We start from the raw sequence: 25756 nt of genomic DNA, 5'->3' as shown, positions 1-25756 counted from the left end.
AAATGGATCCAAGGTGTCGGCCATCCAGTGTGGTCCTGACATAATAATAAAGTGGCATAGCACCAGTGAACAAACCTGGTGTTCAGTAGAACACCTTGTGTGGAAGGGTCATTCAATCAACAAACTCCTCCTTGATGCCAGTGTGGTACTTCTCGCGAAGCTCGAAGAACGCGTTGATCTCCTGGCGAAGCTGGGCATCTTGTGCCTCACTCATGTCGCCGAGGTCGTGCAGGCCGGCAAGCAAAGAAGCAATGGACTGCTTCTTGGTCGCCCACTCAGCGTTTAGCCGGGTGCGCTGACGCTCGCGAAGCTGTTGCTGCTGCATGGCCTTGCTGATCCTAGCCTTCTTCTCAATCTTAAGGGAAGAAGAAGGGGCGGCAGTGGCTTTGCGCTTCTGCGTGCGGGCCTTACGGGCGCCCGGCTGTCCGTCCATGGTGGCAGAGGCGACATCCTTGTCACCCGGCCAGCCGTGCACGCGCCGCATGTGGTCGAAGAGGTTGTAGCGGCGGGGAAATCCCTGGCCGGGCGTAGACCGCTCGCAGTCAGCGAAACGGCAGAGATTGGGGCGGGCGCCATGGCCGTGCATGCCGTGTGCTTCCCTTTCGTGGCGGAGCAGGCATGCAGTCGAGGAGAAGGGAATGGCCTCGCACTTTGCGATCTTGCAGCGGAAGGGCTTCAAGTGGGAGTCAACGTATTTGCTGGTGGTGCGTTAGTATGGTAGGATACTTTAAGACATACAAAGAGGGTCTTACTCGTAGTTGCACTTCAGGGTGGTCGGCTTGTGGTTGCACCCGCTCTCGCCCTCGTTTGGGCAGTGGTATAGACCGTCTGCGTCCGGCTCCTTGGAGTAAAGAGGGTGGCTCCTTGCCACCTTGTGGTGTTCCTCCTCCAAGGTCTTTAGCTCCTCAGTGTCTTCCATGACAAACTCCTCAGAAGGCGAGTTGGTCTGAGCAGACTCGAATCTGGTTTTGTTAATCAAGAGACCCTTAATAGCGCCGGACGAAACATACCCTAGGCCAGCTAGTCGTTGAGATTCATAGGAGGCATCGACAAAGGACTGTGACTGGAGTGGCTGCACTGGAGATACAACCGAAGCACGGCCGGTAGAAGAGTGAGTCGAACCGTGGCTGAAAGTGCGCTCGGAAGCAAAGTAAGACGGCCTTGCCGAAGTCTCGATGCGAGGTCGAGATACTTCCCTCTGAGGCGAGGGTTGAGATCGGAAGAACTCGTTCTCGTGCTGAAGGTTGTACGATGTGTAGTCGTAGTTTGAAACCTCGGTCGAGTCCCAAGTGAAGGCGCTAGGCTGCATCGCTTGCGCCATTGATGGCGAGTATGTGGTGAAGTCCTGTGCGGACGATGCATTAGCAAACCACTGGGATCCGTTCCCGAAGTCCAGGTTTCCGGCATTGGAGACCTGGTTTATGTCGTGAGACTCCGAGAATGGCACGAAGGTGTCGGAGGCTAGTGATGGCGAAATGCCTTGGTTCATGAAAGAGTGGCTGGGCTGATTCTGGATGGGAGAGCTCTGGTAAGCTCCACCTCGTCGGCTTGAGCCGGACTGGCTCTGGTATGCGCTGTCCATGCTGTATTCTGAAGTCGCGTCGACTCCCTTGAAATCCTTAAAGTCGATCATGGAGAATAGATCCTGTCCGAGAAGGGCTGGTCCGGAAATGTCCTCCCTCCACTTGGCAATGTCAACGGCCGGGCTGGGATTGCAAAATGAAAAGTCCAGGTTGATGTCGAAAGCAGACTCGCTAGAAACAGTTGGTTAGTGTCGCGAACGAGAAACAAAACAAATGGAAGAGAAAAAGTTCTGAACAGGTAAAGAAAACGCCATCTGTTAGTAGAGCCGCTCCAGTAGCCCATGTCTTGGAGACCCTAAATGCCATGTATTAGCCACGCTTCATCAACCGCATCGCTTTCCACCATTACATACCTGGAAGAGCATTGTCGTGTGCACACGCCGGAGCCAGTCGGAAGGTTCAACCGGTATTCACGACCTGTCAGCAAGAAAGGTAACGGCCTGGCGGTCATTCCATGGATAAGTCCTCATAACTCCGGTGGCAGATCCGACTCCATGGCATTAGGAACAGTAAAACGTCAGGAATCCAGCTGGCAAGAACAGGGGAGAAGCACGGGAAGACACGCCACCTTGGTAGCCTCCGTGAGCAAGCTGAATGTTAGTGTAAGATCAAATGGGGTAGATGGGATAGGCAAATTTGTGCCTTCTATACGTACCCAGGGTCGAACAGCAGCGGGTGCAGCGTCTTCCCGTGAGCTCCTCCATCCTGATTGGGCATGTCCATGGGTTGAAGTCCTGGCTTTCCATAGGCATTCCTCAGGGAGATCATTGGCATGTGCAGTACAGGTAGTGGTCCTAGTTCATACGGGATGTTGATACGTTCGAACACCGTCAAGCTCCGTCGACAGACATTATAGACGACTTCGCTGTCAGGTGACGTGTTGCTAGACCCACTGGTACGTGGTCGGAAATACACTAGTCGCGATGCTCGGCAAGTGACCAGTACCTGGATGGCTCCTCGTGCTCACCGACTTTCGAGCGGTTGACGATCAGAGGTCCGAGGTCGGCGCTTAGAGCTTAGTTTTACATCCTAATGGGGTTGAACTTACCACCGCTGCATGGGCGCGGGCTCCGGACTGACGGCGCAGTCGGTGTGGAACAAGAACAGGAAGCCGCGGAAAAACAGAGCAGGAAGCAAGTGGCCTTGAAGGGTCCATGGAACGGAAGTTCAATCCTGGGTCGAAGTGTCCTGTGGCTTCCATAGCGGGTTGCTGTGGCCTGGTGCTGTATGGCTCAAAGACAAAAACAAACATAGGAGAGTACAGTACTGTCGAATACATGATTTTGAAGTGTGCGAAATCAAAACAATAGGGATAAACCGTTGGGCAGTAAGTACCTGGTAGGGCTTCCGTCTGGGCTCCGAATTGACATCCTGAGCAAGGGCTCTTGTGTGTCTACAAAGTCTGGTTGTGTTTGTCGAGGTCTCGCTGAGTTGCGGGAGCAGAGGCGAATAGTGCGAGCTGAGTGTTTGTCGAGCGTTTGTCGTGTAAGAGTGAGCGAGGCAGCAGAGCGACGAGGGGGGCGGCGGGAGTAGAAAACCAAAACACGAGGAGCGGCCGGTCAGCCGTGCGTCTGAGGACACGAATGCGGGATAGCGCTACGGTGACAACGCATCCAAAGGTGGGGCCATGTCGCTGCGAGTCCTCCGTTCTTCCAAGGCAGATTGGCCGGCGCTTGGAGGGGGGGACAGCCACTCTCTTATTCTTCAGCGGTGAGCGCGGCCGCGAGTGGTGCGAAGTCGCATGCCCCGTCCCGTCCGTGAGCACAGCTCGGAGGCGCCCTCAGGTCCTGGACGGCGATATGCAGGCGCACCGCCAGAGGCACAGGCCCGGGATTGGCAATTTGGAAGTGCGCGCGCATCCGTGCTCAGTTACACCGTGCCAATCGTGGGAGGGATCCTCGCTGCGACTCCAAATACGCGCAAAGGCATGCCGGCTCGATAACGCCGCCAACGTCGCGGAGCTGCTGCGGCGACCAGGATGCTCAAATTTGCGCGCCTGCTTTTTCCGTCAAGCACCGGAGACGCACCGAGACTTGGAGCAGGCGGAGCACGCATCACAAGGAATTCATAAACAGCATGTGCGGATTGATTGAGACGGCTATTCGGCCAGGCACACGCGCGCACCTCTCCCTTCCGCCGTCTCCATGGGCGCCTCTCCTTCCAGGCCGCGGACGGTGGACGCAATCAAGGAACTGCGTCAACGGCGCGGTAAAGGGCTGCATATTAACACAGAGGACGGCGGAAGTGACGAGTGGAGATGCATATCACAGTTACACGAGCAGTCGTAGCAATCAAGTTCCAGGCTAGAAGTGACACATAGCACAAAGGGTCTCGCTCACACGTACCACATGCTGTCATGGAGCGTGGCGGGGCATGCGATCTGGTAACAAGGCTCGGCCCACTGAAGCGAGCCACGATTACTTTGTGGCACAGAAGCGCCTGTCAGGTTCGACGCACCATGCAGCCTGCTTCGAGGGTCAGCGGAAGCTTCCGTGAAGTATGCGGAAAATGGCATGTGTGTGTGTAATCAGATAGGAGCGAAAGACAATCAAGTTTCATCCGCAGCGACCTTTGGTCTCGGTTGAACTATGCTTATTTTTGTGTATTCATCAGGGAAGCGTGGGTGAGCGAAAAAGCAGGGTTGCGTACCTGTGGGATTTAAATGCCGCAGCTGTGAGCCACTGAGAGGCACTGGAAATGATGCCATTGTCGGTTCGTGAACAGAGTTCAGCTGTCGTTTTAGTTTTCGAGGGCTCACATCGTATGAGCAAGGACGGAGGTTGAGCGCTGCGAAGATGAACTTCGGCACAGGGTCAGGAACAAAGTCCCGACTGGCGAAGCGACTCGAGCACCGCGTGGCCGCCGTGCCGATCGTTGAACGTTCGGGATGGCGCCGAAACACGGCTTTTGAAAGATTTTGGCAGATACGGGTTGGTCCCTGTCAATCTTTGACACTCGAAGCCCGAAGCCGATTGCTGCCCAAGCATGCGAAGAGCCTCATAATGCGGCGGTTGCCCCTATGCAACTGATGTCCGCTGACAGATTGTGAGATGCGCCAAACCGAATGTTGCGACAGAGTTTGACCAGGTTCAACAGAAAAGAGGAAAGAGTGTTGTTGCAATGCAGAGCGCAGGAGACTGGGAGATCTACGAGGCTGCGGTCAAGATTTTCCGGAAGAAAGTGTTTCCGAGCTTGCTGACTAAGGCTCACTCAAGTAGGATCACATGACTCGATCTGTTGCACGTGTCCGTGACGTCAGATGACTCACCACCAACAGCCACTAGCCTCGTTGGCCGTAACACGCAGGCTTGATGATCGTCAGGGCTCCCATCAACACCAGTTCAACCACGAATGAGCAACGCGTAATGACATCAACGGCAGACAAACTTCGGTCGTCGCTTCACTAGAACTATAGTACAAGCCGCAGTGGGTTGCACTGCCGCTCTATCACAAACTCCATCTGCAGCAGATACTCTGCGATTTTCTTCCGAGCGATCACAAGGATGACTCGACCCTGACTCGCATCATCCTGATTGTTGATCTTATCGTTGATCTCAAGGAGAGCGGGAAATCATATCCCGATCGTCTACGCGACACCTTCCAGTCTTGATGCATTACCAGCACGGCCTTCGAACAGCGCCATTCGGACCGGTTTAGAAGCCCGGACCATGTGTGCTCAGACGTCTGTCCAAGATATCTGGGCTGATAGATTTCAAGGAGAGATCGGGAACAGCCGACTTCTACTACCTTTAGGGCGGCCTAATGCTTTTCAGTCACATGTTGAATATACCAACCAGAGACACCCGTCGAGCTCGGACTAGCCCTCTGATTGCCCAGGTGCCCTGGTGGTTGCTCAATAACGTGACCGAGATGAATTTGGCCTCCCGGAGGAGAATGTAGCACGAGTAACGTATGCAGCTGGTAAGATTGGAACGCAAGCGGTTCTTTTCTCACCACTGCCATTCGCTGTTCAAAAACAGATCTAGCACCTCCTTTGTCCGTTTCCTCCATGTCATGACTGTTACAGTAATGCAGGGTCCAAGCTAAGGTCGCGGAGTGCGGGGAAGCTGAGCCTGACAGCCATTGGCACGATCCTCCTTCACAGCGTAATGCTCATACGATATCTTTGGGAATCACTGAGGGGTAGCGAGCTGAGCTCGCCCATGGGCGGTTCTTATTAAGCTCTCAGTGTCGTGTCTTTGCATCACGATCACTGTGCCTTATCATCCACAACCACAATCTGAACTCATACCGTCTCAAATCATTTCACCTATAAGAACTACCCACAATGCCTTCTCCGTTCCACCAGAAGTACTCGAGCCAGACACACAAGGTCTTCGGAGATAACACAACGCCCGTCATGCCCACTGGACCAAAGCAGGATGCCGACCGCAGGTCGTCGGATTCCTCCATGAACTCGAACTCGGGCTCTCCAACATCCGACCGCAGAAGGGTATGGCAGTAAGGTGATCCGCCGCCTCCGAACCAACTAACTTCGCTAGTCATCCGCTAGCAGATTCGCGAATCTCGAGGCATTGAAGAGGCCCCAGGATGAGTCGAGTGTAAACAGGAGAGCCAGTCTGCAAGACTCATATGGCAAGGTCGGCATGTTTGGCAACCTGTGGAACAAGCAAGTTCTACAACATAACATTATAATGGTGGAAAGCAGACTGACTCATGCCAGCTTCACTCGCGGACCATCCGGCCCCAAATCACCCCCGCAACAGCTAAAGGAGCCGCGCGACATCTCTACACTTCGGTCGGAGTAAGCTCTTCGTGCTTGGAGTTGAGAACGATCTGATGCCTGCAAAGAAACGACGTAAAGAGGAGTGATTTCTTGTGGAGGGAATGAATGACCATGCGCGGGATTTACGGCCGCTTTCGTCGCTGCTCAACACGAGCCCTTCACTGTACATTATGAGACTGTGTTTATAGGCTATTTCAGTTGGATAGTGAACTGAACATCCCTTCAAGCTCTACGCGTGAGATTGATGCCCCGCATTGTGCTGTGAGTGAAGCTTGGGCCACACGCGGGGAATCCACAGTGCTTAGCGTCTGACGTACTTTCCACTTGTCACGAAGTTCCAGCAGCATGTCATTGAAGACCACCTGTCTTCAACGCGTCCCAATGTCATTTACGTATCCTAAATTGCGACTACAATAGTTCGCACCATCGTTAGGAAAATTCGGGCCACGTAAGGCTCATAAAAGGCAGCGGGAGTTCGCTCAACCACTGCAGCATTCTTACTTTCGCCCACCGCACGAAAAATGGCGACACCGACGCTTTCACGGTCGCAAACTGCTGCAGACATACCTGATTCTACTCTAATGGACCTGAACCGGATGCTGTCCCGTCTCGAACAGAATGTCCTCCTGCAACCCGAGCCTGAGCTTTCAGGGTCTCATTACATTCGCGCACGAGCCAGAGCGGTATGAAGCTATCTTCTCGCTCGAATGGACTGTGTTAATATGGTATAGAATGTCGACCACGCACGCACACTCCTCCTCAATATTGAGCACTCCACATCCTCAGTACCATCCAAATCAAAGAAATCCGCTCTGCAAACCGACCTGCAGAAGAAGCGCGAGCTCATAAAGCAACTGTTTCAGCGCCTGCAAGAGCTAGACAAGCTCTATGATTCAGAAACAGACGTCTCGGCAGACTCGGAGGACTCAGATGAAGAGGATAACTTTCCCTCGTATGCGCCGCACAAGGCAGCAGACGCCGGGCTTGAAGTCAACACAAGCGGAGGGGAAGGCAATGAAGCGCTCCAGAACGCGGCAAAAGGTCTCACAGATGAGCTACGGCGGCGAGGTGGCGCGCAAAATGCGGATACGATAGCGACGGGTAACTCACTGTTCCCTACGAGGGCCAAAACGACGACGGGCGAAGCACAAACCGATGCTATATTATCAGATCATCGAAGCGAGCAGGATTCACTGGAGACAAGCCTACTGGATATGGCGAAGCAGTTGAAGCAGCAGTCCCTACACTTCCATCAGACACTGGAGGGAGACAAGAGTGTGGTCGATCGTGCACTCTCAGGGCTGGACAAGAACTCGCTGGGCATGGAGGCAGCCGGGCAGAAGATGGGCACATTGCGGCGGATGACGGAGGGCAAGGGTTGGTGGGATCGCATGAAGCTCTATGCGCTGATTTTTACCCTGTGGGTGGTGATCTTCCTCATCTTCGCTCTGCCGAAAATCAGGTTTTAGCAGCATTATACCCTTTCTTGCGACGGTATCCGTCTCTGAGTTATACCCGGGTACCTAATGCATGGACCTATTGATCGAACATCAACGCAGCTTTTCAAAATCTGACCCTTTACAGTCTGCGTAAGTATCATACGCGCTGGTAGGACTCAGCGACCAGTACGGGGTGAGCAACCTATACATTCGTAGCCCGATCTAGACCCAGCGCGATCTTGCATCCCCATCTCTTGGCACCGTCGATCTTCCGTCCTTGTTTTCGGCACGCACCCAAAGAACAACATCAACACACAGCCTTCCTGCTCCTACACTCGCTTCCTACATACTTAACCCATCATGGCTATCGAAATGATGCAAATGGGCGCTCGCGGTAAGCAATTGTCCCTCCTGTGTGCCCTCAGCGCACTGCGCACCACATCACAACACAAGCATACATCTACTAACAATCCCCAGCCCTCAACCACTCCTCCAGCGACACCGAAGCAGAATACGACCGCCTCCGCGACCTCGCCCGCCAAGAAGCCGCCCAACGCTCCTCCTGCTTCGACCGCGCGCACCAAGCCTACGAATCCGGCGACGGCGCGCGCGCCCACGACCTCAGCGAAGAAGGAAAGCGCCACGCCGCGCAGATGGACAAATATAATCGCCAAGCGCGCGACTACATCTTCCGCGCGAACAACTCCGAAGGGCGCGTCGCGTCCGACACCATCGATTTGCACGGGCTGTTCGTCGAGGAGGCGGAGGACGTGCTTGAGGAGCGCATCAAGGAGGCGAAGAGGACGGGGCAGACGCATCTGCATGTTATTGTGGGGAAGGGGAATCACTCCCGAGGGCATGTGCAGAAGATTAAGCCGCGGGTGGAGCAGGTGTGTAATGAGTTGGGCCTGCAGTATGCGACGGAGGAAAATGAGGGGAGGATTTACGTTAACCTCCAGGGTGGAGCTGTGCACGGGATGCCGCCTGCGCCGCAGGCTCCCAGCTACGGCGGGTATCCTGGGGGGAATACTCATGGGGGGCAGACGTATGGTGGGCATTCGCAGCAACATGGGGGCAGCATGGGGTGGACATGGGCAGCAGCATGGGGGACAGCATCAGCAGCAGAATAATCAGAATGATGAGATGGAGGAGATGGTTAAGAAGGGGTTGCCGAAGCTGTTTAGGGCGCTGAAGGGGTGTTGTGTTGTTATGTAGCGGTTGGTATAAGAAGAGGTGGGATGTGTTGGAATGATACCCAGGGCGAGGTTTGCGCCTTTGTAGATAGGAATTGGATATGGTACTGGTAGGATTGTCTGGTGAATGGTATTGCTTTGGTGTTGCTGTGTCTGTTGAACCGCAGGATGTTGCGCAGGGTTGGTTTCTGTTGTAAAGATGGAGAGAGATTTACTGCATGCTTTGAGGCGCTCGTACAACGATGATGAGTGCATACTGGGAATGTGCTCAACCGAGCATCGTATGCTGCAGTGTGGTACGGTAGGAATGATTTGGTGCTCAACAATGAGCGGACAGACGGTGATGGGGGGTTTGGTAGCCGTCGCTACCATGGATGGGGCGGATGAGGGCCAATTAAGCTTCTTGCGTATCAATTGCAATGACTGTGCTTCACCGAGATCACGAAACAACCGGAGACGATAATTGAAAGTGTTAGAAATTGCAATAGGTTTCGCAGACAGCGAACGCGCCCGTTTGTTAGATGTCGCAGCTACCTCAGAACCTTCCTTTAGGATTGTCAGAAAGTCCCGGAAATGCAATGGTTAAGCATTTCGATGCACGAACTGGTGTGGTCGATACTAACCATCATCAGCGTGCACTCAATTACAATGGGTCATCCGTGATATTGATTACCTTCAACAGAAGTAGTAGTGACGTCGAACTCAGGATTCATCGTCGAGTATATCGATGTCTAATTCAAATTGATCGAGAAGCCGTGAATGAACGATGTGTGCATTTGCCGATGTATTCACTGAGTGTTTCGTTGACGCATCGTCTGCACTTCGGTTCCATAGCCCAGCTCAACAAAATGTTTTCGTTCGCCGCTATATCAACTTTCCCTCTCTCTCGATCCTGATCTTCAGTGGGATACAAGGTTTTTTTTAAAGGCTCTTGGTTTTTTTCTTGCACGTCTCGTGTAGGGTTTCGCTTGTCTTAATACCGATACGGAGAAGCGGGTGTATGTATTTGCGCCTGCTCCGTCGATGTATGCTCAGATTTTGAGAAACCCCATGTTCAACGAGGGTCCTCAATTTAGCTTGAAATTAGAAGCAGGCTTATTGGGCACATCTTCGGTGTATGATGTATCGATTGAAACTGTTGACCAGTCTTACTTTCCAATGGCTTCCAGCAACACCAATGCTGCACCTGCAATTGACGATAGCCACCTTCTAAATTGCCAACTCTCATGTGTTGGCAATATCGATTGTCAACAGTTTCATCGTCATCGTGAGCGCGTTATTGGCTATAAAGGCAGCCCCTGCCCTATCTGCGCAGCTCTTGCCAGTTTCTCTCACCCATCTTATCTTTTCGAAGAGCTTTGCTTCATCTTCCTTCTGCACTCAGTTTTCTTGAGTACACCACACCACACTCGTTCAATTCTTTTACATAGATATTAATACACATGGCTCCAACAGAGAACACGAAACAACGTGCGGGCTGGCAGCTGCTGAGGCGAAAGGCCAATTCCAAGAGGCCCCATGCCGTGGCAGACGCCTCGGAAGGCTTGAGCCCGAAGCGTAGCGGAGCAACACTGCGCAATCCATTCTCGCGTCGAAAACATCTGGTGAGTGCTTGACAAGTCCACTTCTACCTGGTGCCTCGAATCTGACATCATAGTAGACGCCGGAGGCTTCTGGACTTTCAGAAGAGCAAACACCCACACCCGAGGGTGGTTCGGGGGTAACCAAAGGGAAGTCGCGTGCGTCATCGCCGACAGGCCGCCAGCGGTCATTCCGCGCAGGCCCAGAGTATGCAACGATCTCAGAGTCTCAGGAGGTAGCCGGACGGAGTCCACCTGCTGCCACAATACAAGCCAAAGCCGTAGATGCTAAGGCATCGAAGTCAAAACCAGGCCGGCAGTTTGTTGGCCTTCGGGTAGCTCTTTTCTGGAAGCGGCAACCAATAGATGATCTCAAGGAATTGAGTGTCACTATACAGACAACCGGGCGTGTGATTCGGGCACAAGAATGGGATCCCAAACATAAGTCGTCCGCTCTGAGTATAGGAAAGATGGCGGACGCAGAGCTTAGCCCTGAGACGAAGCAGTTGCTTGAGACTGGCGCTGAGGAGTTCCACGAGTTCAAGAGGGAAGAGGAGGAGAAACAAATGCGGGAAGAGGAAGAGCGGGAAGAGCTAGCGAGGATTGAAGAGGAAATGGAAGTTGTTGATACCAGAGTGGTTCAGCAAGGACCAATGCTCAGACGAGTCCAGCGTCTTCGACCTGTCGCATCAAGGACGACGCTGGGCACACTTGATCCACGCGTCTCGGAGTCCACGTCGATGAGTGCCACCGATGGCAGTATCCAAGCAGGTGCCTCTTCCACCTCAAGCATAGCAGCTAGTCGAGCAACAGAGGCGGGGCCTTCTTCACGCCCTTCGATTAGCGGCCCAGTCATGGAACGAGGGCCTGGGTTCAAGCGTCCCTCTCGCATGGAAGAACGGCGATGCAAGCCTGCACCAGAGAATGCAGACTCAGGCTCCTTCTCAGCCATGTCGTCGTGGAATGCTTCTCGTCTCGCCGAGATGGGCTTATCGATTGGCAACGCGGATTCCTCTTCGTCTACTTTCGCAAAGCTGTCGGAGTAGTCGTTCATTACAGCTTGGTGGTGTTTTGGTTAATTAGTACTTTGGAAAGTTAGCGATATACCCTGGTCGGAGTTTGTGTTGCTATATACCCTGGTCGGCGTTCATGGTTGCTATTGTTAGCATTTTCTGGAGCAGTAATGGACGACCGAGATGGATGGTCGGCTCGATGGGAATAAGTGGTACAATCTTGTATCATCAATAGTCATACATGTTGTCATTCCCACTCACATCTCTCGGCATTGTGGTTAATCATTTTGCGAAATGGTGGTAATGTCTTGGAATAGCACATTGGGAACACTGCTTTCATTCTTCAAAGGTGCTTCGAATGATACACCACGAATCGCAGGCGTTTGCCCCGACTTTCGGAAAGCACACAGAGTCCAGGTGACGTCGACGGTGTGCATGTTGCTTCAGTGTTGGCAGGTTCATCAAAGAATGCACACATGGTTGCATCGTGGTGTTCTCGCGCATGCGGGGAAAGGTTGATCTTCTCTCTAACGCTAACCTGGTTGAGCGATGTGGAGTGTCCAGAATAGTGACTCCAGACACCTCCATCAGCATCATCTCGTTGTACTCTGCAATACACAGCCTGACCTTATTATAGCCTCAAACAATTGGCTCAGGCCTTCAATGTCGGCTCTGAGCTCACGCGCGAGATCATTCGGCATCCCCTTCATTCACAGGCGCTAACCCGTTCTGCTTCGCGCGAGAGACCACAACCGCAAGGCAGATCGACATCCATTGGGGCGAAAAGAGAGCACTCGACGTGCTTACACTCGTCCATTAGACTTTCTCCGAATGCAGCAAGAGCTTTGAGAGACCCACACTTAGAGCTCGTCCAGCAAATCATGGATGTGCTCGCGACAACCTGTAAGGCCCTTGAACCCCACATCCGCCCCATGACATGTCCAACCGCAGTGTTCGCAGCACAGCCAAGTTCCATCCACTAAGATCTAAATTTCGTTTCCGCATTGGGTGAGCAGGGGCTAAGCCATGATGCGTTTTAGTCGGGTATATAGGTCAGGCGTGGTTCTCCGGCAACGGCTCTGCCGCGGTTGTCTTCAACGTCATGCCCGCGCCCTTCACGATGTTACGGAGTTGGCTCCTTTTAGGGTCCTCGCTGGTGCAGTGGACGCAATCGGCGCCGCTGAGAAGAGCTGATGATTGCCCTGGGTACACGGCGAGTAATGTGCAGAAGACGGACGGGGGCGTCACTGCGGATTTGACACTTGCTGGCGCGGAATGTAATGTGTACGGGACGGATCTGCATGATTTGAAGTTTGAGGCATCTTACCAGACAGGTAAGCCCATATATATATCATGAAAGCTATATCGTGGTGGGGATAGCATCATGGTCATGCTGACACGCGGTGTAGATTCTCGCCTGCATGTGATCATCTACGACAAAGATGAGCAGGTATACCAAGTACCCGATTTCGTCCTACCACGGCCCACGGGCTCAGCCACGTCGGACGAATCGCAGGTAGAGGTTACCATCGAGGAGTCACCGTTTTCGTTCACAGTGACAAGGAAAGCCAACAAGGAGGTGATTTTCACAACGAAAGGGTCTCAGATTGTCTTCGAAGACCAGTACATTCGCCTACGCACTTCACTTCCGGAAGACCCATACCTGTACGGCCTGGGAGAACACACTGATCCTCTTAGACTACCAACATCCGACTATGTCCGCACGATGTGGAACCGCGATGCTGGCGGTGTACCGCAGAGGTCGAATCTATACGGTCAGCACCCGGTGTACTTCGAACGTCGAGACGATTACTCTCATGGGGTGTCCTTACTCAATTCGAACGGGATGGATATTCTTATCAACAATGATGATGGGCAGTATCTGGAGTATAACACCGTGGGTGGAGTCATCGACCTTTACTTCTTGGCCGGGCCTTCAGCGATGGATGTCGCCCGTGAGTACAGCGAGATTACTGGTAGAGCACAAATGATGCCGTATTGGGGATTTGGATTCCACCAGTGTAGATTCGGATACAAGAGCGCAGACGAGGTTGCGGCTGTGGTCGCAAATTACAGTGCTGCAAACATCCCGCTTGGTATGACAATGTCCGTGGTTGTGCCACGATCAATGCTAACTTTGATGCTACAGAGACAATGTGGACCGATATCGACTACATGGACAGTCATAAGGTGTTCACCCTTGGCGAAAACTTCCCCATCGATAAGATGCGTAGTCTAGTATCAAAGCTGCATGCGAACGACCAGCACTACATTGTCATGGTAGACCCGGCCGTTGCATATCAAGATTACGATGCTTTCAACAACGGCAAGGAAGCTGACATCTTCCTGAAGAACAGCAGCGGATCCATCTACCAGGGAGTGGTCTGGCCAGGCGTTACAGCATTCCCGGATTGGTTCCACGAGAAGACACAGGACTATTGGAACAACGAATTTGCGACGTTCTTCGACGCTGAAACAGGCGTGGATATTGACGCGCTGTGGATCGATATGAACGAGCCAAGCAACTTCTGCGAATGGCCATGCGACAACCCTGGAGCTTCCGCGAAGAGGAGTATTGGAGTGCGGCAGGACAGCGGGTCGAAGAAGGGACTCCCTAACAGAAACCTTTTGGATCCGAAGTATCAGATCCACAACGAGTACGGTGTGCTTAGCAACAAGACTGCGCGAACTGATATCATTCATCAAGGTGGTTGGGCAGAGTATGGTGAGTACTTAAATACCTTCAATTCACTGCCTATAGACTGACACTTAGCGTTTGCAAGATACCCACAATCTTTACGGCACAATGATGAGCAAAACCAGCCAGAAAGCCATGCTTGAGCGTCGCCCCGGACTTCGACCCATGGTGATCACGCGTTCTACCTACCCAGGCGCCGGCACATACGTCGGTCACTGGCTAGGCGACAACATCTCAGCATGGGACCAGTACATAATCTCAATCCGTCATCTGCTGCAATTCGTTTCCATCTTCCAGATACCCATGGTAATCCACCTATCCCCTTATACAATCTCGGCTAACGAATATATAGGCCGGTGCAGATGTCTGCGGCTTCCTCAGTGACACGACCGAAAGCTTATGCGCACGCTGGACCACTCTAGGCGCATTCTATCCTTTTTACCGCAATCACAATGTGGACGGGGCGATTTCTCAAGAAGCGTACCGCTGGGAGAGCGTCGCGGCCGCAGCTAGAAAAGCGATTGACCTCCGTTATCGTCTCCTTGATTACATGTACACTGCCATGCACCTCCAATCCCAAGACGGCACACCCATGCTCGCCCCAGTCTGGTAAGTCTAACTCCCACCCTTTCGTCCCTCGCCTTGCTAACACAATCTCCAGGATGCACTACCCCACCGACCCAGCAACCCTCTCCCTAGACGCCCAATTCTTCTTCGGCCCCGCCTTACTCGTCTCTCCCGTCACAGAGCAAGACTCCGACGCTGTAACTTTCTACCTCCCCGACGACATCTTCTGGGACTTCCACACGCTCAAACGCGTCACGCCTACCGCTGCGCAAACGACCTATTCGAACCTTAGCACTAGCGATATACCCGTGCATATTAAGTGCGCTAATATCATTCCTCTGCGGGTCGCTAGCGCGAATACCACGACCGCGTTGCGCAAGCAGGACTTTGAGCTTATTGTTGCGCCGAACGGGGAGGGTAAGGCGTGGGGGACCCTGTATTTGGATGATGGGGTTAGTTTGGAGCAGGAGGCGGTTAGCGAGATTGAGTTTACGTATGATGGGGGGATGTTGAAGATGGAGGGGTCGTTTGGGTATGAGGCGGGGTGGGGGTTAAGACGGTGACGGTGTTGGGGATGGGGATGCGGTGAGGTATGTGTTGGATGAGGAGCTGAGTGGGGGGTGGGAGCATGATGTTAGGGATCTGGAAAAGAGTGACTAGGAATCAACCTGGCTTTGCAACGGGCCTAAGCACTGCCACTTTGAGACTATCCGATAATAAAGAAACTACTTTGCACCATAAATTAGATATCAGGCACTGCTAATCAGATTCAAAACGTGCATAGAAGGCCGAGAAGTTTTTTTTAGCGAAGCATGACATGAAAAAATTATCTCACTGATCTTAGAATTATGCTCATTCCACTTCGGACGTTATGAAATTGCACTGTCCATGCAATCTGCTAAGTATGACCTCGCAATTAGCAGTTGAACTTGTTATCTGAGCTCAAAGTCGATCTTCTCCAAGCCTTGCTCTTGAATGTTTCTTTCCATATCCATGTATAGTCCGAAAGCTGCGAGAGATGGGTTCGTTCGAGTTGTAAAAGCCCCCACTCGCCTACATTGTAATCGGCCTTCCGTATCCACACTGCTGGTAGATCTTACAATAATTCCTCCGCACTCGAAGCTTCTACCGAACTGTCCGTACGTTGGTCCTCTATGCGAAATAAACAAGAGTAGAACATACAAAGAAGTCCCAGGTATGGCAGACAGATAATGCTCCGAACAAGAAGGCAGAAGATCTTGCCAGAAGGCCCAAATGCCGAGCGTATCTCTTAGGAACTGCTTGAGTGTTGTGGAGCTGTTTGGAACACACTTCGGTGCATATCCACGCAAAATGAGACGCTCATAGTTTCCGTGTACGAATGAGAAAGGGTGACATGGGTATCGCAACTCGAAAAATGACCATCCGACTACACCATTGACAGATGCCCATGAGTAAGATGGGGCATTGTCATAATTCGCGGTTGGCGAAGGTGTGATCACGCGCCAGACCAACCATGACCAGATTTGGGAGCGCCAAAGCCCGGACAGGTATTCGTCCCCACTGAGTTCTTGACAGAGCATTGCTAGTCCTCTTATCGCCACCAGCTTGTCGCTTCTCTTGGTGAGACTGCATCGGCTGTACTGCACTACAATTTCAGCCCAACCTTTGAAGAATTTGTCACTGTTCGCATGTTCGATGCCTTTTCCTGACTCTACGCTGGTATTGCTAGTATGCCATGAGTGCACTCGGTAATTCCATTGAGACCCCAAATAGCCTGCACTGATTTCGGCTTGGAAAATTTCGCATCGCTTATGAGTGTCGCATTCGAAAAGAATCTGATCTTTAGTGAAGTAGAGTATTCGTGGGGATAGGATGCGTTCCTGCAGGGCCCAGCCACGTCCATGCAGAGGTGACCGCTTGATAGCTTTGCTCCAACCCTGTGGTTCGAAAAGCAGAATCGCCAGTGGACTTGTTCTCCCTTCCAGTTGCCATGCAGTCTGCGCTCTACGGCAGCGGATGTTATCAACGTTTCTCTCGTGGAAAAGACCCTTCGTAGGATCAGTTCCCCATGACGCAGCAACCGTACAATATGCGTTTGAATACACAGATTGCATACACACGCTTTCGGCTTTCCAATCTTGGGCACAGTCTTGGATAATACATAGCGCATCTATCCACAGATATTCGACCGATAGACGACGAGCCACCTGCACAAGATCGCGAAATGTTTTTGGCAGTGTCGTGGATATCGGAAGACCGTCCTGAAGCTGAGCCATGTTTGATTTCTGAAGCATCAATTGTTGTTGCTGCTGTCCCCACATGTAGCTGAGAGCAATATATCGTGCACGCGGGGGTGTGCCATTTAGAGGTTGGGGAAAATTACGAAGCTTCCACTCATCGCCATCTGTTCCAATATGAATGAGTCTTGTCGGTATATACTGCGGGTTGATGTAACCTCTTCCACAATTTAGGTGTTCAGAGGCGCACTCTTCTACCCATTTTTGGGATCGAGTCAGGCTGCGATTTGAGGAAGTTGTTTCTTCTAGTTCTACACTATCATGACTGGTCCGCACTGGTTCGTCTGCGGGCTCTTGTACGGCTCGGTCAGTTTTGCAAGGACGACGCGTTTAGGAATTATGCGTGTGCATGAGATAATACATTCAACACTTGCCTGCATCTTTCAAGTGCCACCTAAAGCCGCCGTAACGATGCTTTCTAACATGGCATGACAGATCTAGCCACCCGATATGATCTCGATCTTTATAAAGGTAATAGGTGGATCCAGACAATCTGTAGTTATGGAGAGAAGGTCAGCCGAGAGACCGGCATGTGTTTCAACGTTTGGAAGTTCAGCACCCCACCTAGTGGTCACATCGTCCTGCATGTCAATCTCGTCAACCGGCCATACCAGAAAGCCCAATACCTTCCGACAGATCCAGCAATTGGACTCCACAGCCTCTTTCAATTCTATATAAGATTGCCGATGCTCCTGGTTGTGTGAACGAAGATGTTCGCCTATGATCAGCGGTTCTGCAAAGAGCAAACAACACCGTGAGCATAGATGGTCCATCACTAGATTCGAGCCCATCGCGATTGAAAGCTGACTGAAGTTCTTTCGGTGGGTTGACGAGCGCTAGGTAAGGCTGACGCCCGGCAACGAAGCGGGAAGGACGCAGGACGACCCAGCTAAACTAGGAGTGCTCTCAGGAAGGCGCAGTAGGCGTGCATCATTTCTCAACTTTCGAGCAGCGTGAAGTGTAGTTGTGGCGATCAAGAGAGGGCGCGGTAGCGGGGTATTGTAGGCTGCAACACTTAGTAAGCTGCGAGGTGACAACCTATCAGGCTGAAGATTTGGGCTCTTGTGATAGGCTTGTGGGTAGAAAAGTACCTTGCCCTGGCCAACCAATCCGAGTCTGCATCATATACGAACCTCATCACGGTATTCTTGAGCAAGCGCATCCCTCATTCTCGGCTACTTTATAAACGAGGAATCAACGCTCTACAAGAAAGGCTCCCAACGCTCCTTAGATGCTGAGTCACTACGTGTTTTGCGAGCACTCATGCACTTGCCAACGATCTGAGTATTGTAGGGCAACGAACCCACTCACACTGATAACTTTGCTTCATTACTTAAACACTACTTTCCGGTCCTCACGCCAGGAAGCCATAACACCCATATTCTTAATTTCTACGTAAGACACATCATCTAGCGCTCCTTGGCTGAAATACCAGAATCCCGATACACATCCATAATCTCTGCTACATACGCACAACACTCTTCGTCAACTACACGTTACGATGATGTGAGGATACGCCCAATCATCGTTCACGCATCGCAAAAACAGTTCAATCACCAGCAACAATACATTTTAGCGGCGTGATATAGCCATCTAGTCGAACGCACCATCACACCAAGCTTCCCCGCCATCGAGGCTCGATACAACAATGTACAACGCCACCAAACGCCTCAACGAACGAACCTCCAAAGTCAAACACTCAGCGGCGTACACACATCCATCTTCCTATGAAAACCTCGAAACCGTCGCGCAGCCTGCAATAACAAAAAACAATCACATCACCACGAGATAAATACCCCATACCTACCCCCACCCCTTACTTAGAAAACCCCTCTTCCCCTAGAAACTCAGTGACTTAGACTCAAAACCCCAACCACCATGCACCTCCTCCTCCCCTCTCGTTCATCCTCTCGTTCATCCCACCCTCCTCGCCACCCCCTCGCAACCTGCGAAACAAACACCCACAGCTTTAAAAAGGACATCCTCGTACCTCCCCCCCTCATCCCTTGTCCTTTAACTACTAAAGAAGTGTAGGTATACCTCTTCGCGCAAACGCACTGCACAGGGTGGACGGTGCAGAAACTGCTTCCCGTGGGGGAATTAAGCGCGCATCCGAGTGAAGAGGGGGCTACGTGTTATGGGACGAGGTGCGTTTCTGGGTTTTATAGAAGTGGGGGAGGAGGAGGAAGGAAAAGAAGCTAATAGTCACAGCATCGACGTGAAATCAGCCTGGTATCCGAACGACAGCGTCAAAGAATTGGGATGTAAGCTATGGGAGTGCGTTTATCCTTTCATTTCCCCTCCTCTCCCCTTCCTTTTACTAACTTTATTCCTCGCCCTATCTCCTCCTTACCCCTCCCTTTCCACCTTTTATACTTTTTCTAACATGCTATCTAGTCTTCCCAACTGCCAAGGCAACGTGCTCCACGTGCCTGCGTCGAACCCGGATGCGCGGTGGTTCATGCGCGACTTTGGGCGCGTGCCGCCGGGGTGGAACGGGAGGGTTAAGAGCGTGAAGTGTTTTCGGATGGATGCTTCGGGAGGGCCGGCGGGGTGAGGCGCTAGGTGTGTGGATGAAGTGAGGGAGAGGCGAGGCTGGTGTACGGGTTGGGGAGTGAATGCGGTATACTAGGTTGTGTAGATGCGATATCGTCAGCATGTGGAAGGCTAGATATGGCATGCAGACAACAGCGCTGCGAGACAGACGAGTTTACATTAGGTGAAAGTATGCTCTTCGTCTTGTTGGAGAGAGTTGCCCGTTCTAGCGATCTAGCATTCTAGCGGGAGCGACTGGGCTTCGATTGGTCAGTGTAGGACCGTCTGTCTTTCAAAAGGACTGAGCACATTGTTCTAGCAACTATACAAAAGGCGACTAGAGAAGCGCGACGGGTGATCTCCCGCGCGTCCGTACGTTCTGGAAGACAGACGGAAGGTTTCAAGTGGGAGGCGCATTTCCAGGCGCTCTAGTGGCCTCAGGGTTGAAACACGGCTTCTGGAGGCAGGAACCCTAGGTTGTGGCTTCGAGCAACACTTACCCTCCGAGACCGTTGAGTCTTGGCTTATGCCTCAGGCTCCGCGCTTGGTTTCTTTGTTGCTCTTGGTCGCGTTGGGGGCTTGAGCTGATGATGTTCGCAACGTTATATTACAGCGACGAATACTACATGTCGTGACATTGGTGCTATTCCTGGACTCTATTCGGCAGCGCATTTGAGGTATTGTAACTGAGTGCTTACATGATGGAAGCAAGGAGGTTCGAGCGGCTGATGTCATTGATGACAGGGCTGGTTGCAGTTGAAACAGGTACGGGGTGGCAAGGCGATCGGATGTTTCGGCGAGGAGAACGGGACGGTCAGGGCGTTCCTATAGCGATCTGCATTTGCGTTGTATTGATTAGATATCGGAAGATTGACAGGCACGAGCGGAGCGAGATTCATGCGAACGACGTGTCTAGATACCAGCTGGGAGGATAGTCCACGCATCGGCAGATTGTCTCGGTTGTGAACTTTGGATGTGCCTTGACCAGAGCTTGATGTTATACGTTCGCATCGCAAGGTCCGTGATCGACAGCATCTCGAACGACTTCATGTTTGAGGCGAAGGTTGCATGCATCTCCAGCTGTCTCTCCAACACGTGCACGTTCACAATGTCGGCAGTTCCGCTGCTGCTGCGCACGGTGGCCTCGTGTGACTTCGACCAGTTGCACGTTCAAAGGATGAATCGGCAACGGCAACGGCACCGGCGACCGTAAATTTCCCAAGGCTTCGGGGTACACGCGGACGCGGGGGACGCACGGTCACGCCACGAATGGCAGACGTGTTCGTGAAACGACGCATAGAACGATCTTCTATCCGCGACGCACGCATCGGTGTGTGCAGCACCCGTGTAGTTCGGGAGTTGCTGAGCGGTGGCTGATGAGGATGTTGGTTTGTTGGCTGGCGCTATAGCCGCCCGTGGTTGCGCGGCAAAGCAAAGCGTGTAAGCAGCCACCCATGGTCCTGATTAATCACGTGCACGCCCAGGCACCAGGGCAAAAGCCCTGCAACGCACGCGAGTGTCGCAAGCCCTTGATGAAAACGCGACCGAGCCAAAGGACAGATGTTTCGACGGTCGATGAGCGGATTCTCTTGGCAAGGGCTTGTGTTCCTGCGTGCGTCTTTGGCGAGATGGGAATGTGTGCTGGTGAGACGTTTCAGACAAGGTGAGACGGGGAGTCCCCTGTCAGGACCAGGCATCCCGTATTCAGGGACTGGAGCCACAGCCAAAGCGAAATTGGCGCATGGTCGGAGTTCGTTCGATGGAGCTGTTCGATAGTTTCTGCGCCGCTAGGAGGCCAGACGGCGACGGTTGTCTGTTAATCGCCGGCCGGGTCGAGCGAGATGCTTTGTCCGACGCCTCTCTTCTTCCAAGACGGTCTGGGGCCGTTTGCACGGCGTCGGACCTGGAGAGCTGCGCGGTGACTGGCGGCATTGGCTTTGGATCGTCGACAGTTCGTGTGCACCAACGCAGCACCGTGGAGCCTGGGAAAACTACTCGGTGGTATTATTAGACGTCTGCGTGGCTTGGGCCCGCCAACGCGCGCTGAGTGGCTAGCAGCAGCCGGACGCGTGCTCTGTAGCCGCCGTTGGCTTGTCGTAGCGGCCGGCCACTGGTCAACCGCGCAACCGCTGCAGCGAGCTGCGTGCTCTTGCGGTGTGCTAGGCGGGCGCCTGTCGAGCAATGAGAGCGTCCACTGTTGTTTCTCGCCATGTTTCTTCGAGGGCGGGCGGGGTGCGCCTGCCTCGAATGCCGCGATGGCTCCTTCCTTGGGGCGGGGGGGCTCCTGCCTCACAATGCTGCGGTGGCTCCTTCCGCTGATGAGGAGGGCAGCACGCGCACACCACCACCGCGCAACGCATAGCAACAGCCGCCGATACAGGAATCAGCAGCGAGCAGAGCGCATTTCTGACAGCGCAGAACGGGCATGGCGGCGCTGCGCATGGCGGCCGTGGTTTCAATTTGCACCCGCTGCAGTAGCTCGCAGGGCTGGATCGTCAAGTGGCCCGCCCCTGAATCCGCGCACGGACGCCGCCCATCCAGGCATGGGCCGCCCACTTAACACTCGCCATCCAGCCCGCTTCCCGCACTCGCACTACTTCTGTCTCCTTCCTTCGTCCCTCCTGGCCCTTCCCTCTCGCCCTCGCCCTCGCTCTCTTCTCTGCCTTGTGCGGCTCCTGCTTGCATCTTCTACTTGTCCCTTGGACCAGCATTACAACTCCTAATCTCGATCCTTTCGAGCGCGCCAGTACCGCCGCTCAGCCCCCAGCCAGTGAAAGAAAGAGCACGCAAGCCGACGCCTCAAGCCGACACTTGACAGACACTGTCCTTGACACCCTTCCTGTATTCAGCTTCACCACTTCTTCCATTCGACATACTTTGTACGCCCGCCAAGCTCCCGTCGCGGCCCATCAACCGCCTCACCCGCTCACCTCGACGCTCCTGTGCCTCCCACGACAGGATCCCGCAGCGACGGCGACTTCGCCATTTGTTAATAGCCCAACTCAGCATTGCCCGTCGGCCGGTCTTCGATCACAGCACCTCACTACCAGATCTTTACGATCCTTAATCAGCTAATCGCGCGATATCTCCACGTCTGCTGCCTAAGCAAACGTCCTGTACCATATCTACTTGATCGAGTGCGTCCGCCATCTCTACGCGCTTACGCTCCCTCTCACCGCACGTGAACTCGCGTCCGGTCACCTCTTCACTTCTTTATCTTTCCAAGTGGTCCTAAAGCACCACTTTGTTCAGCCTTACTCTTTGTTCGCGCGTTTCGCATCCCGAAAAGAACAAAATGAGCATGGACGCAGGCGGTCTTGCTCAAATGACCTACAACAACTTCCAGTCCGGAGGCCTCGGTATGCCTACCGGTGGGTTTGGATCCCGCGGTAAGGGTGCTTCGCTCAAGCGCCTGAGCGTTGCCTCTCCCCCAAAGGTCGCGTCCATCGCCGAAAACTCTGCGGAGGTGGCAACTCCCCGCACCAGCCGCTCTCATCTCCTTGCTGGTCTGCGTACTGCCCCGAAGACGCCTACATCTGCCCAGCCTCCTGCGTCGGCCCCATACGGTCAGCGTCAGCACAATATGGGTGCTCGCCAGGGCTATAACGGAGCCCAGGGCATGCCGCAGACTGCCGTGGGCGCTGGTTTCACCAGTGCGCCCCAGTACAACCAGCAGCAGCAGCAGCATATGATGTATGACCAGGTCCTGGCACCTCCCTCGCTCCAGTTCGAAGACGGTGAAATCGACCCCAACATCGCTGCCCAGCTTCTCGCTACTGAGATCTACCTGGCCCAGCGCCAGCAGCAGCTCCAGCAGCAGCTTCTCAACCTCACTGCTCAGCAGTTTGGCAACTTGAACCTGGGCGGTGGTATGCGTCAACAGTCGTTCCCCAACACGCCCTACACTCCGTACGGCCAACAGTCCCAGAATGCCTTGATTCAGGAGACTGGCCAGCCCGGTGTTTACCTGGTCTACAACCAGTTGACCGGCCAGTACCAGTACGTGGTGGATCCTGCTCTGCAGGAGATGGCAGAGCTCCAAGCTGCCGGTCTTTCCAACTCTCCGCCTCCACCTACTCCTGGTTATGCGCCATCTCCGCCAAAGTCGAACACACCGACCGTCCAGGTGTCGCCTCCCCACGAGTCCAACCCAAGCCCTTGGGCCTCGCGCAGCTCTTCTCCGCCGAAGAAATCGAACACGCCGCCCCAGAACTTCGACCCGCTTCCGCCGCCATCTGCTAACGCTTTCCGCCGTGGCCACAAGAAGACTCTTTCTTCGCTTGCTTTGGATGGGAAGACTGATATTGAGGGTCCCAAGTCTGCTTTTACTCGCCCCGTCGGGTTCCCTGCTACCCCGAACACCGGTACTTTCGGTCCCGGCCAAGCGCGTGCTGGAGAGCACCCAATCCGTCAGCCCCGTGGACCGCCTTCCATTGACGAATTGAAGGAGAAGCCTACCACCAAGCACGAGGGTAGCAAGAACTTTGCTGCTCGTCAACGCCGACAGGCTGTGAGCAACCTCGTCCGCGCCGGAGTGGGACGCCGCACCCAGCGTCCCGATAGCGCCGGTAGCGCCAGCCCAGTGAGCGAGACGGAGATGTCTTTCCAATCGTCCGACAACGACACCGACAGCGTCCGAAGTGCCGGCAGCGGCAGCCTTTCTGGCAAGCAGAGCATCGGCAGTCTGCGTGCAGCTGCTAACGGTGCTATTGGCTCCGAGAGGAAGGCGTCCAAGGAGCGTTCCCGGGACCGCACTGGTGACCGATCATACACTGCCAACAGCATCAGCAGTGATGAGGGCGCTGGCATCGGCGGTGGCTTGGTTGAGATTCGAGCTGAAGAGCAAAGGCAGCGCATGCCCAAGCTTGTTCTCACTTCCGCTGAGAAGCGCAAGAGCTCGATGTTCTAGGTCATTCTGGGCTGCCCGCTCGCACCATTCTCATGAGAAGCCACCGGGTCTCTCTTGTTCATACTTCTACCGCGTCATGTTTGACGCTCCCACGTTACGGCCACTCACGACTTGTTTCTTTGCTCCTTTGTCATTGTTCTGTTGGTGCATTTCGGGTGGGTTCGGTTGCTTGTCTGAGTTCTTTGCGTTTCCTTTTTCACACCATTACCATTCGTCGCCTCTCTAGCCGTGCAGCATACTTGTATGCCATTGCTTCGAGGTTCCTCTTATCGGACAATCTGTTCCACAATATGCGAACTTTTTTAATGAGCATGTGGATGGCTTTTTTCCTCTCCAGTCTGCGCGAAAGATTGGAAGGACAACAAACACATGTTCGGTTCGGGAGTTCAGTTTACTTCACATCCAACGAGCACCGTAGCCTGTGGCTGGTGCTCTTTGCATTCGCTTGCATTTGTTTTGAGAGAGGAGAGGGAGAAGAATATGATAGCTCCATGGCCATGCCTGTAACGGGACGATGGCATGGCATTCGTTAGGACGAAGGTATGAGTGGGTCGTGTAGGATGACTATCTGAATGGCATTACACTCATTGAAACAAATCGGTTCCTCTGCAATTGTGACGTGACGCTCGTGATGCTTGAATACCCATAGATGTATACCGTTCAAACTCTATCCTGCTGACAGGGACACCGGTCGACGCCGACACGCTGGTCCCGGCAAATCTGGTACGCGATGGGTCTGCCCGCGATCACATCTCGATCTTGGGTCGGCAGCCCTATCCGCACGTTTCGTTGATCTATAACGATCGTCGAACGTTAGGTGAACTTATCGATAGACCCATGGCGGTGGGAGCTCTAGCGTGGGAGGTGCGATCGCTGTTAGCCAAAGGCGACTGCCATGCTGGGGCCACCTCCGACTGCTGAAGTCTGGCTGGATATTGCTTCAGACACGGCCATTTCACTGTTAAGAACGTGCTCGTACTGTGTGCGACGAGTTCGACGCAGCGATTTGAATATTGTTGCAGCCCCGGCTGTAGCCTAACCACCAGACGGCCCAACAAGGCCAGCGAATGAGACCTTACGGCTGAGCGAGGACGTCATACGATGCGCAGCAACAGCGATGTTTTTGGTGCATACATCCGACGGCTGAGGGCATCACCTGCGGACACGAGCATGCAACGAGATTTTCAGCCTCGTTGACGTGGTGCAGCCTGAT

The 25756-nt window shown here is 53.4% G+C and overlaps 7 protein-coding genes across 7 annotated transcripts; 6 read left to right on the top strand and 1 right to left on the bottom strand.

Moving 5' to 3' along the window:
• Positions 1–112: 112 nt before the first annotated feature.
• On the bottom strand, positions 113–2351 carry N0V89_006736 (uncharacterized protein; the record flags this gene model as incomplete). The annotated part of the gene is made up of 3 exons (XM_056215503.1): positions 113–698; positions 753–1754; positions 2239–2351. The coding sequence occupies 3 exons, from the start codon at positions 2349–2351 to the stop codon at positions 113–115; spliced, it is 1701 nt and encodes a 566-aa protein (XP_056069750.1).
• A 3520-nt stretch (positions 2352–5871) lies between these two features.
• On the top strand, positions 5872–6352 carry N0V89_006735 (uncharacterized protein; the record flags this gene model as incomplete). Its single annotated transcript, XM_056215502.1, has 2 exons — positions 5872–6036; positions 6086–6352. The coding sequence occupies 2 exons, from the start codon at positions 5872–5874 to the stop codon at positions 6350–6352; spliced, it is 432 nt and encodes a 143-aa protein (XP_056069749.1).
• A 596-nt stretch (positions 6353–6948) lies between these two features.
• On the top strand, positions 6949–7799 carry N0V89_006734 (uncharacterized protein; the record flags this gene model as incomplete). Its single annotated transcript, XM_056215501.1, is given in 2 exon segments — positions 6949–7044; positions 7062–7799. 2 exon segments carry the CDS (start codon positions 6949–6951, stop codon positions 7797–7799), a joined length of 834 nt encoding a protein of 277 aa, XP_056069748.1.
• Positions 7800–8129: 330 nt separating this feature from the next.
• N0V89_006733 (uncharacterized protein) lies at positions 8130–8899 on the top strand (the record flags this gene model as incomplete). The annotated part of the gene is made up of 2 exons (XM_056215500.1): positions 8130–8163; positions 8247–8899. The coding sequence occupies 2 exons, from the start codon at positions 8130–8132 to the stop codon at positions 8897–8899; spliced, it is 687 nt and encodes a 228-aa protein (XP_056069747.1).
• Positions 8900–10404: 1505 nt separating this feature from the next.
• Positions 10405–11588, top strand: N0V89_006732 (uncharacterized protein; the record flags this gene model as incomplete). The annotated part of the gene is made up of 2 exons (XM_056215499.1): positions 10405–10566; positions 10623–11588. 2 exons carry the CDS (start codon positions 10405–10407, stop codon positions 11586–11588), a joined length of 1128 nt encoding a protein of 375 aa, XP_056069746.1.
• An 848-nt stretch (positions 11589–12436) lies between these two features.
• Positions 12437–15383, top strand: N0V89_006731 (uncharacterized protein; the record flags this gene model as incomplete). The annotated part of the gene is made up of 7 exons (XM_056215498.1): positions 12437–12458; positions 12608–12889; positions 12965–13651; positions 13705–14280; positions 14339–14559; positions 14606–14862; positions 14915–15383. The coding sequence occupies 7 exons, from the start codon at positions 12437–12439 to the stop codon at positions 15381–15383; spliced, it is 2514 nt and encodes an 837-aa protein (XP_056069745.1).
• Positions 15384–22929: 7546 nt separating this feature from the next.
• N0V89_006730 (uncharacterized protein) lies at positions 22930–24543 on the top strand (the record flags this gene model as incomplete). Its single annotated transcript, XM_056215497.1, has 1 exon — positions 22930–24543. One exon carries the CDS (start codon positions 22930–22932, stop codon positions 24541–24543), a length of 1614 nt encoding a protein of 537 aa, XP_056069744.1.
• Positions 24544–25756: the final 1213 nt, after the last annotated feature.

This window comes from Didymosphaeria variabile (genome assembly GCF_027946475.1).
Source record: "Didymosphaeria variabile strain IMI 356815 chromosome Unknown scaffold_5, whole genome shotgun sequence".
NCBI lineage: Eukaryota > Fungi > Ascomycota > Dothideomycetes > Pleosporales > Didymosphaeriaceae > Didymosphaeria > Didymosphaeria variabile.
Note: the sequence above shows the minus strand (reverse complement) of the source record. Positions and strands in the feature narration are given on the sequence as shown.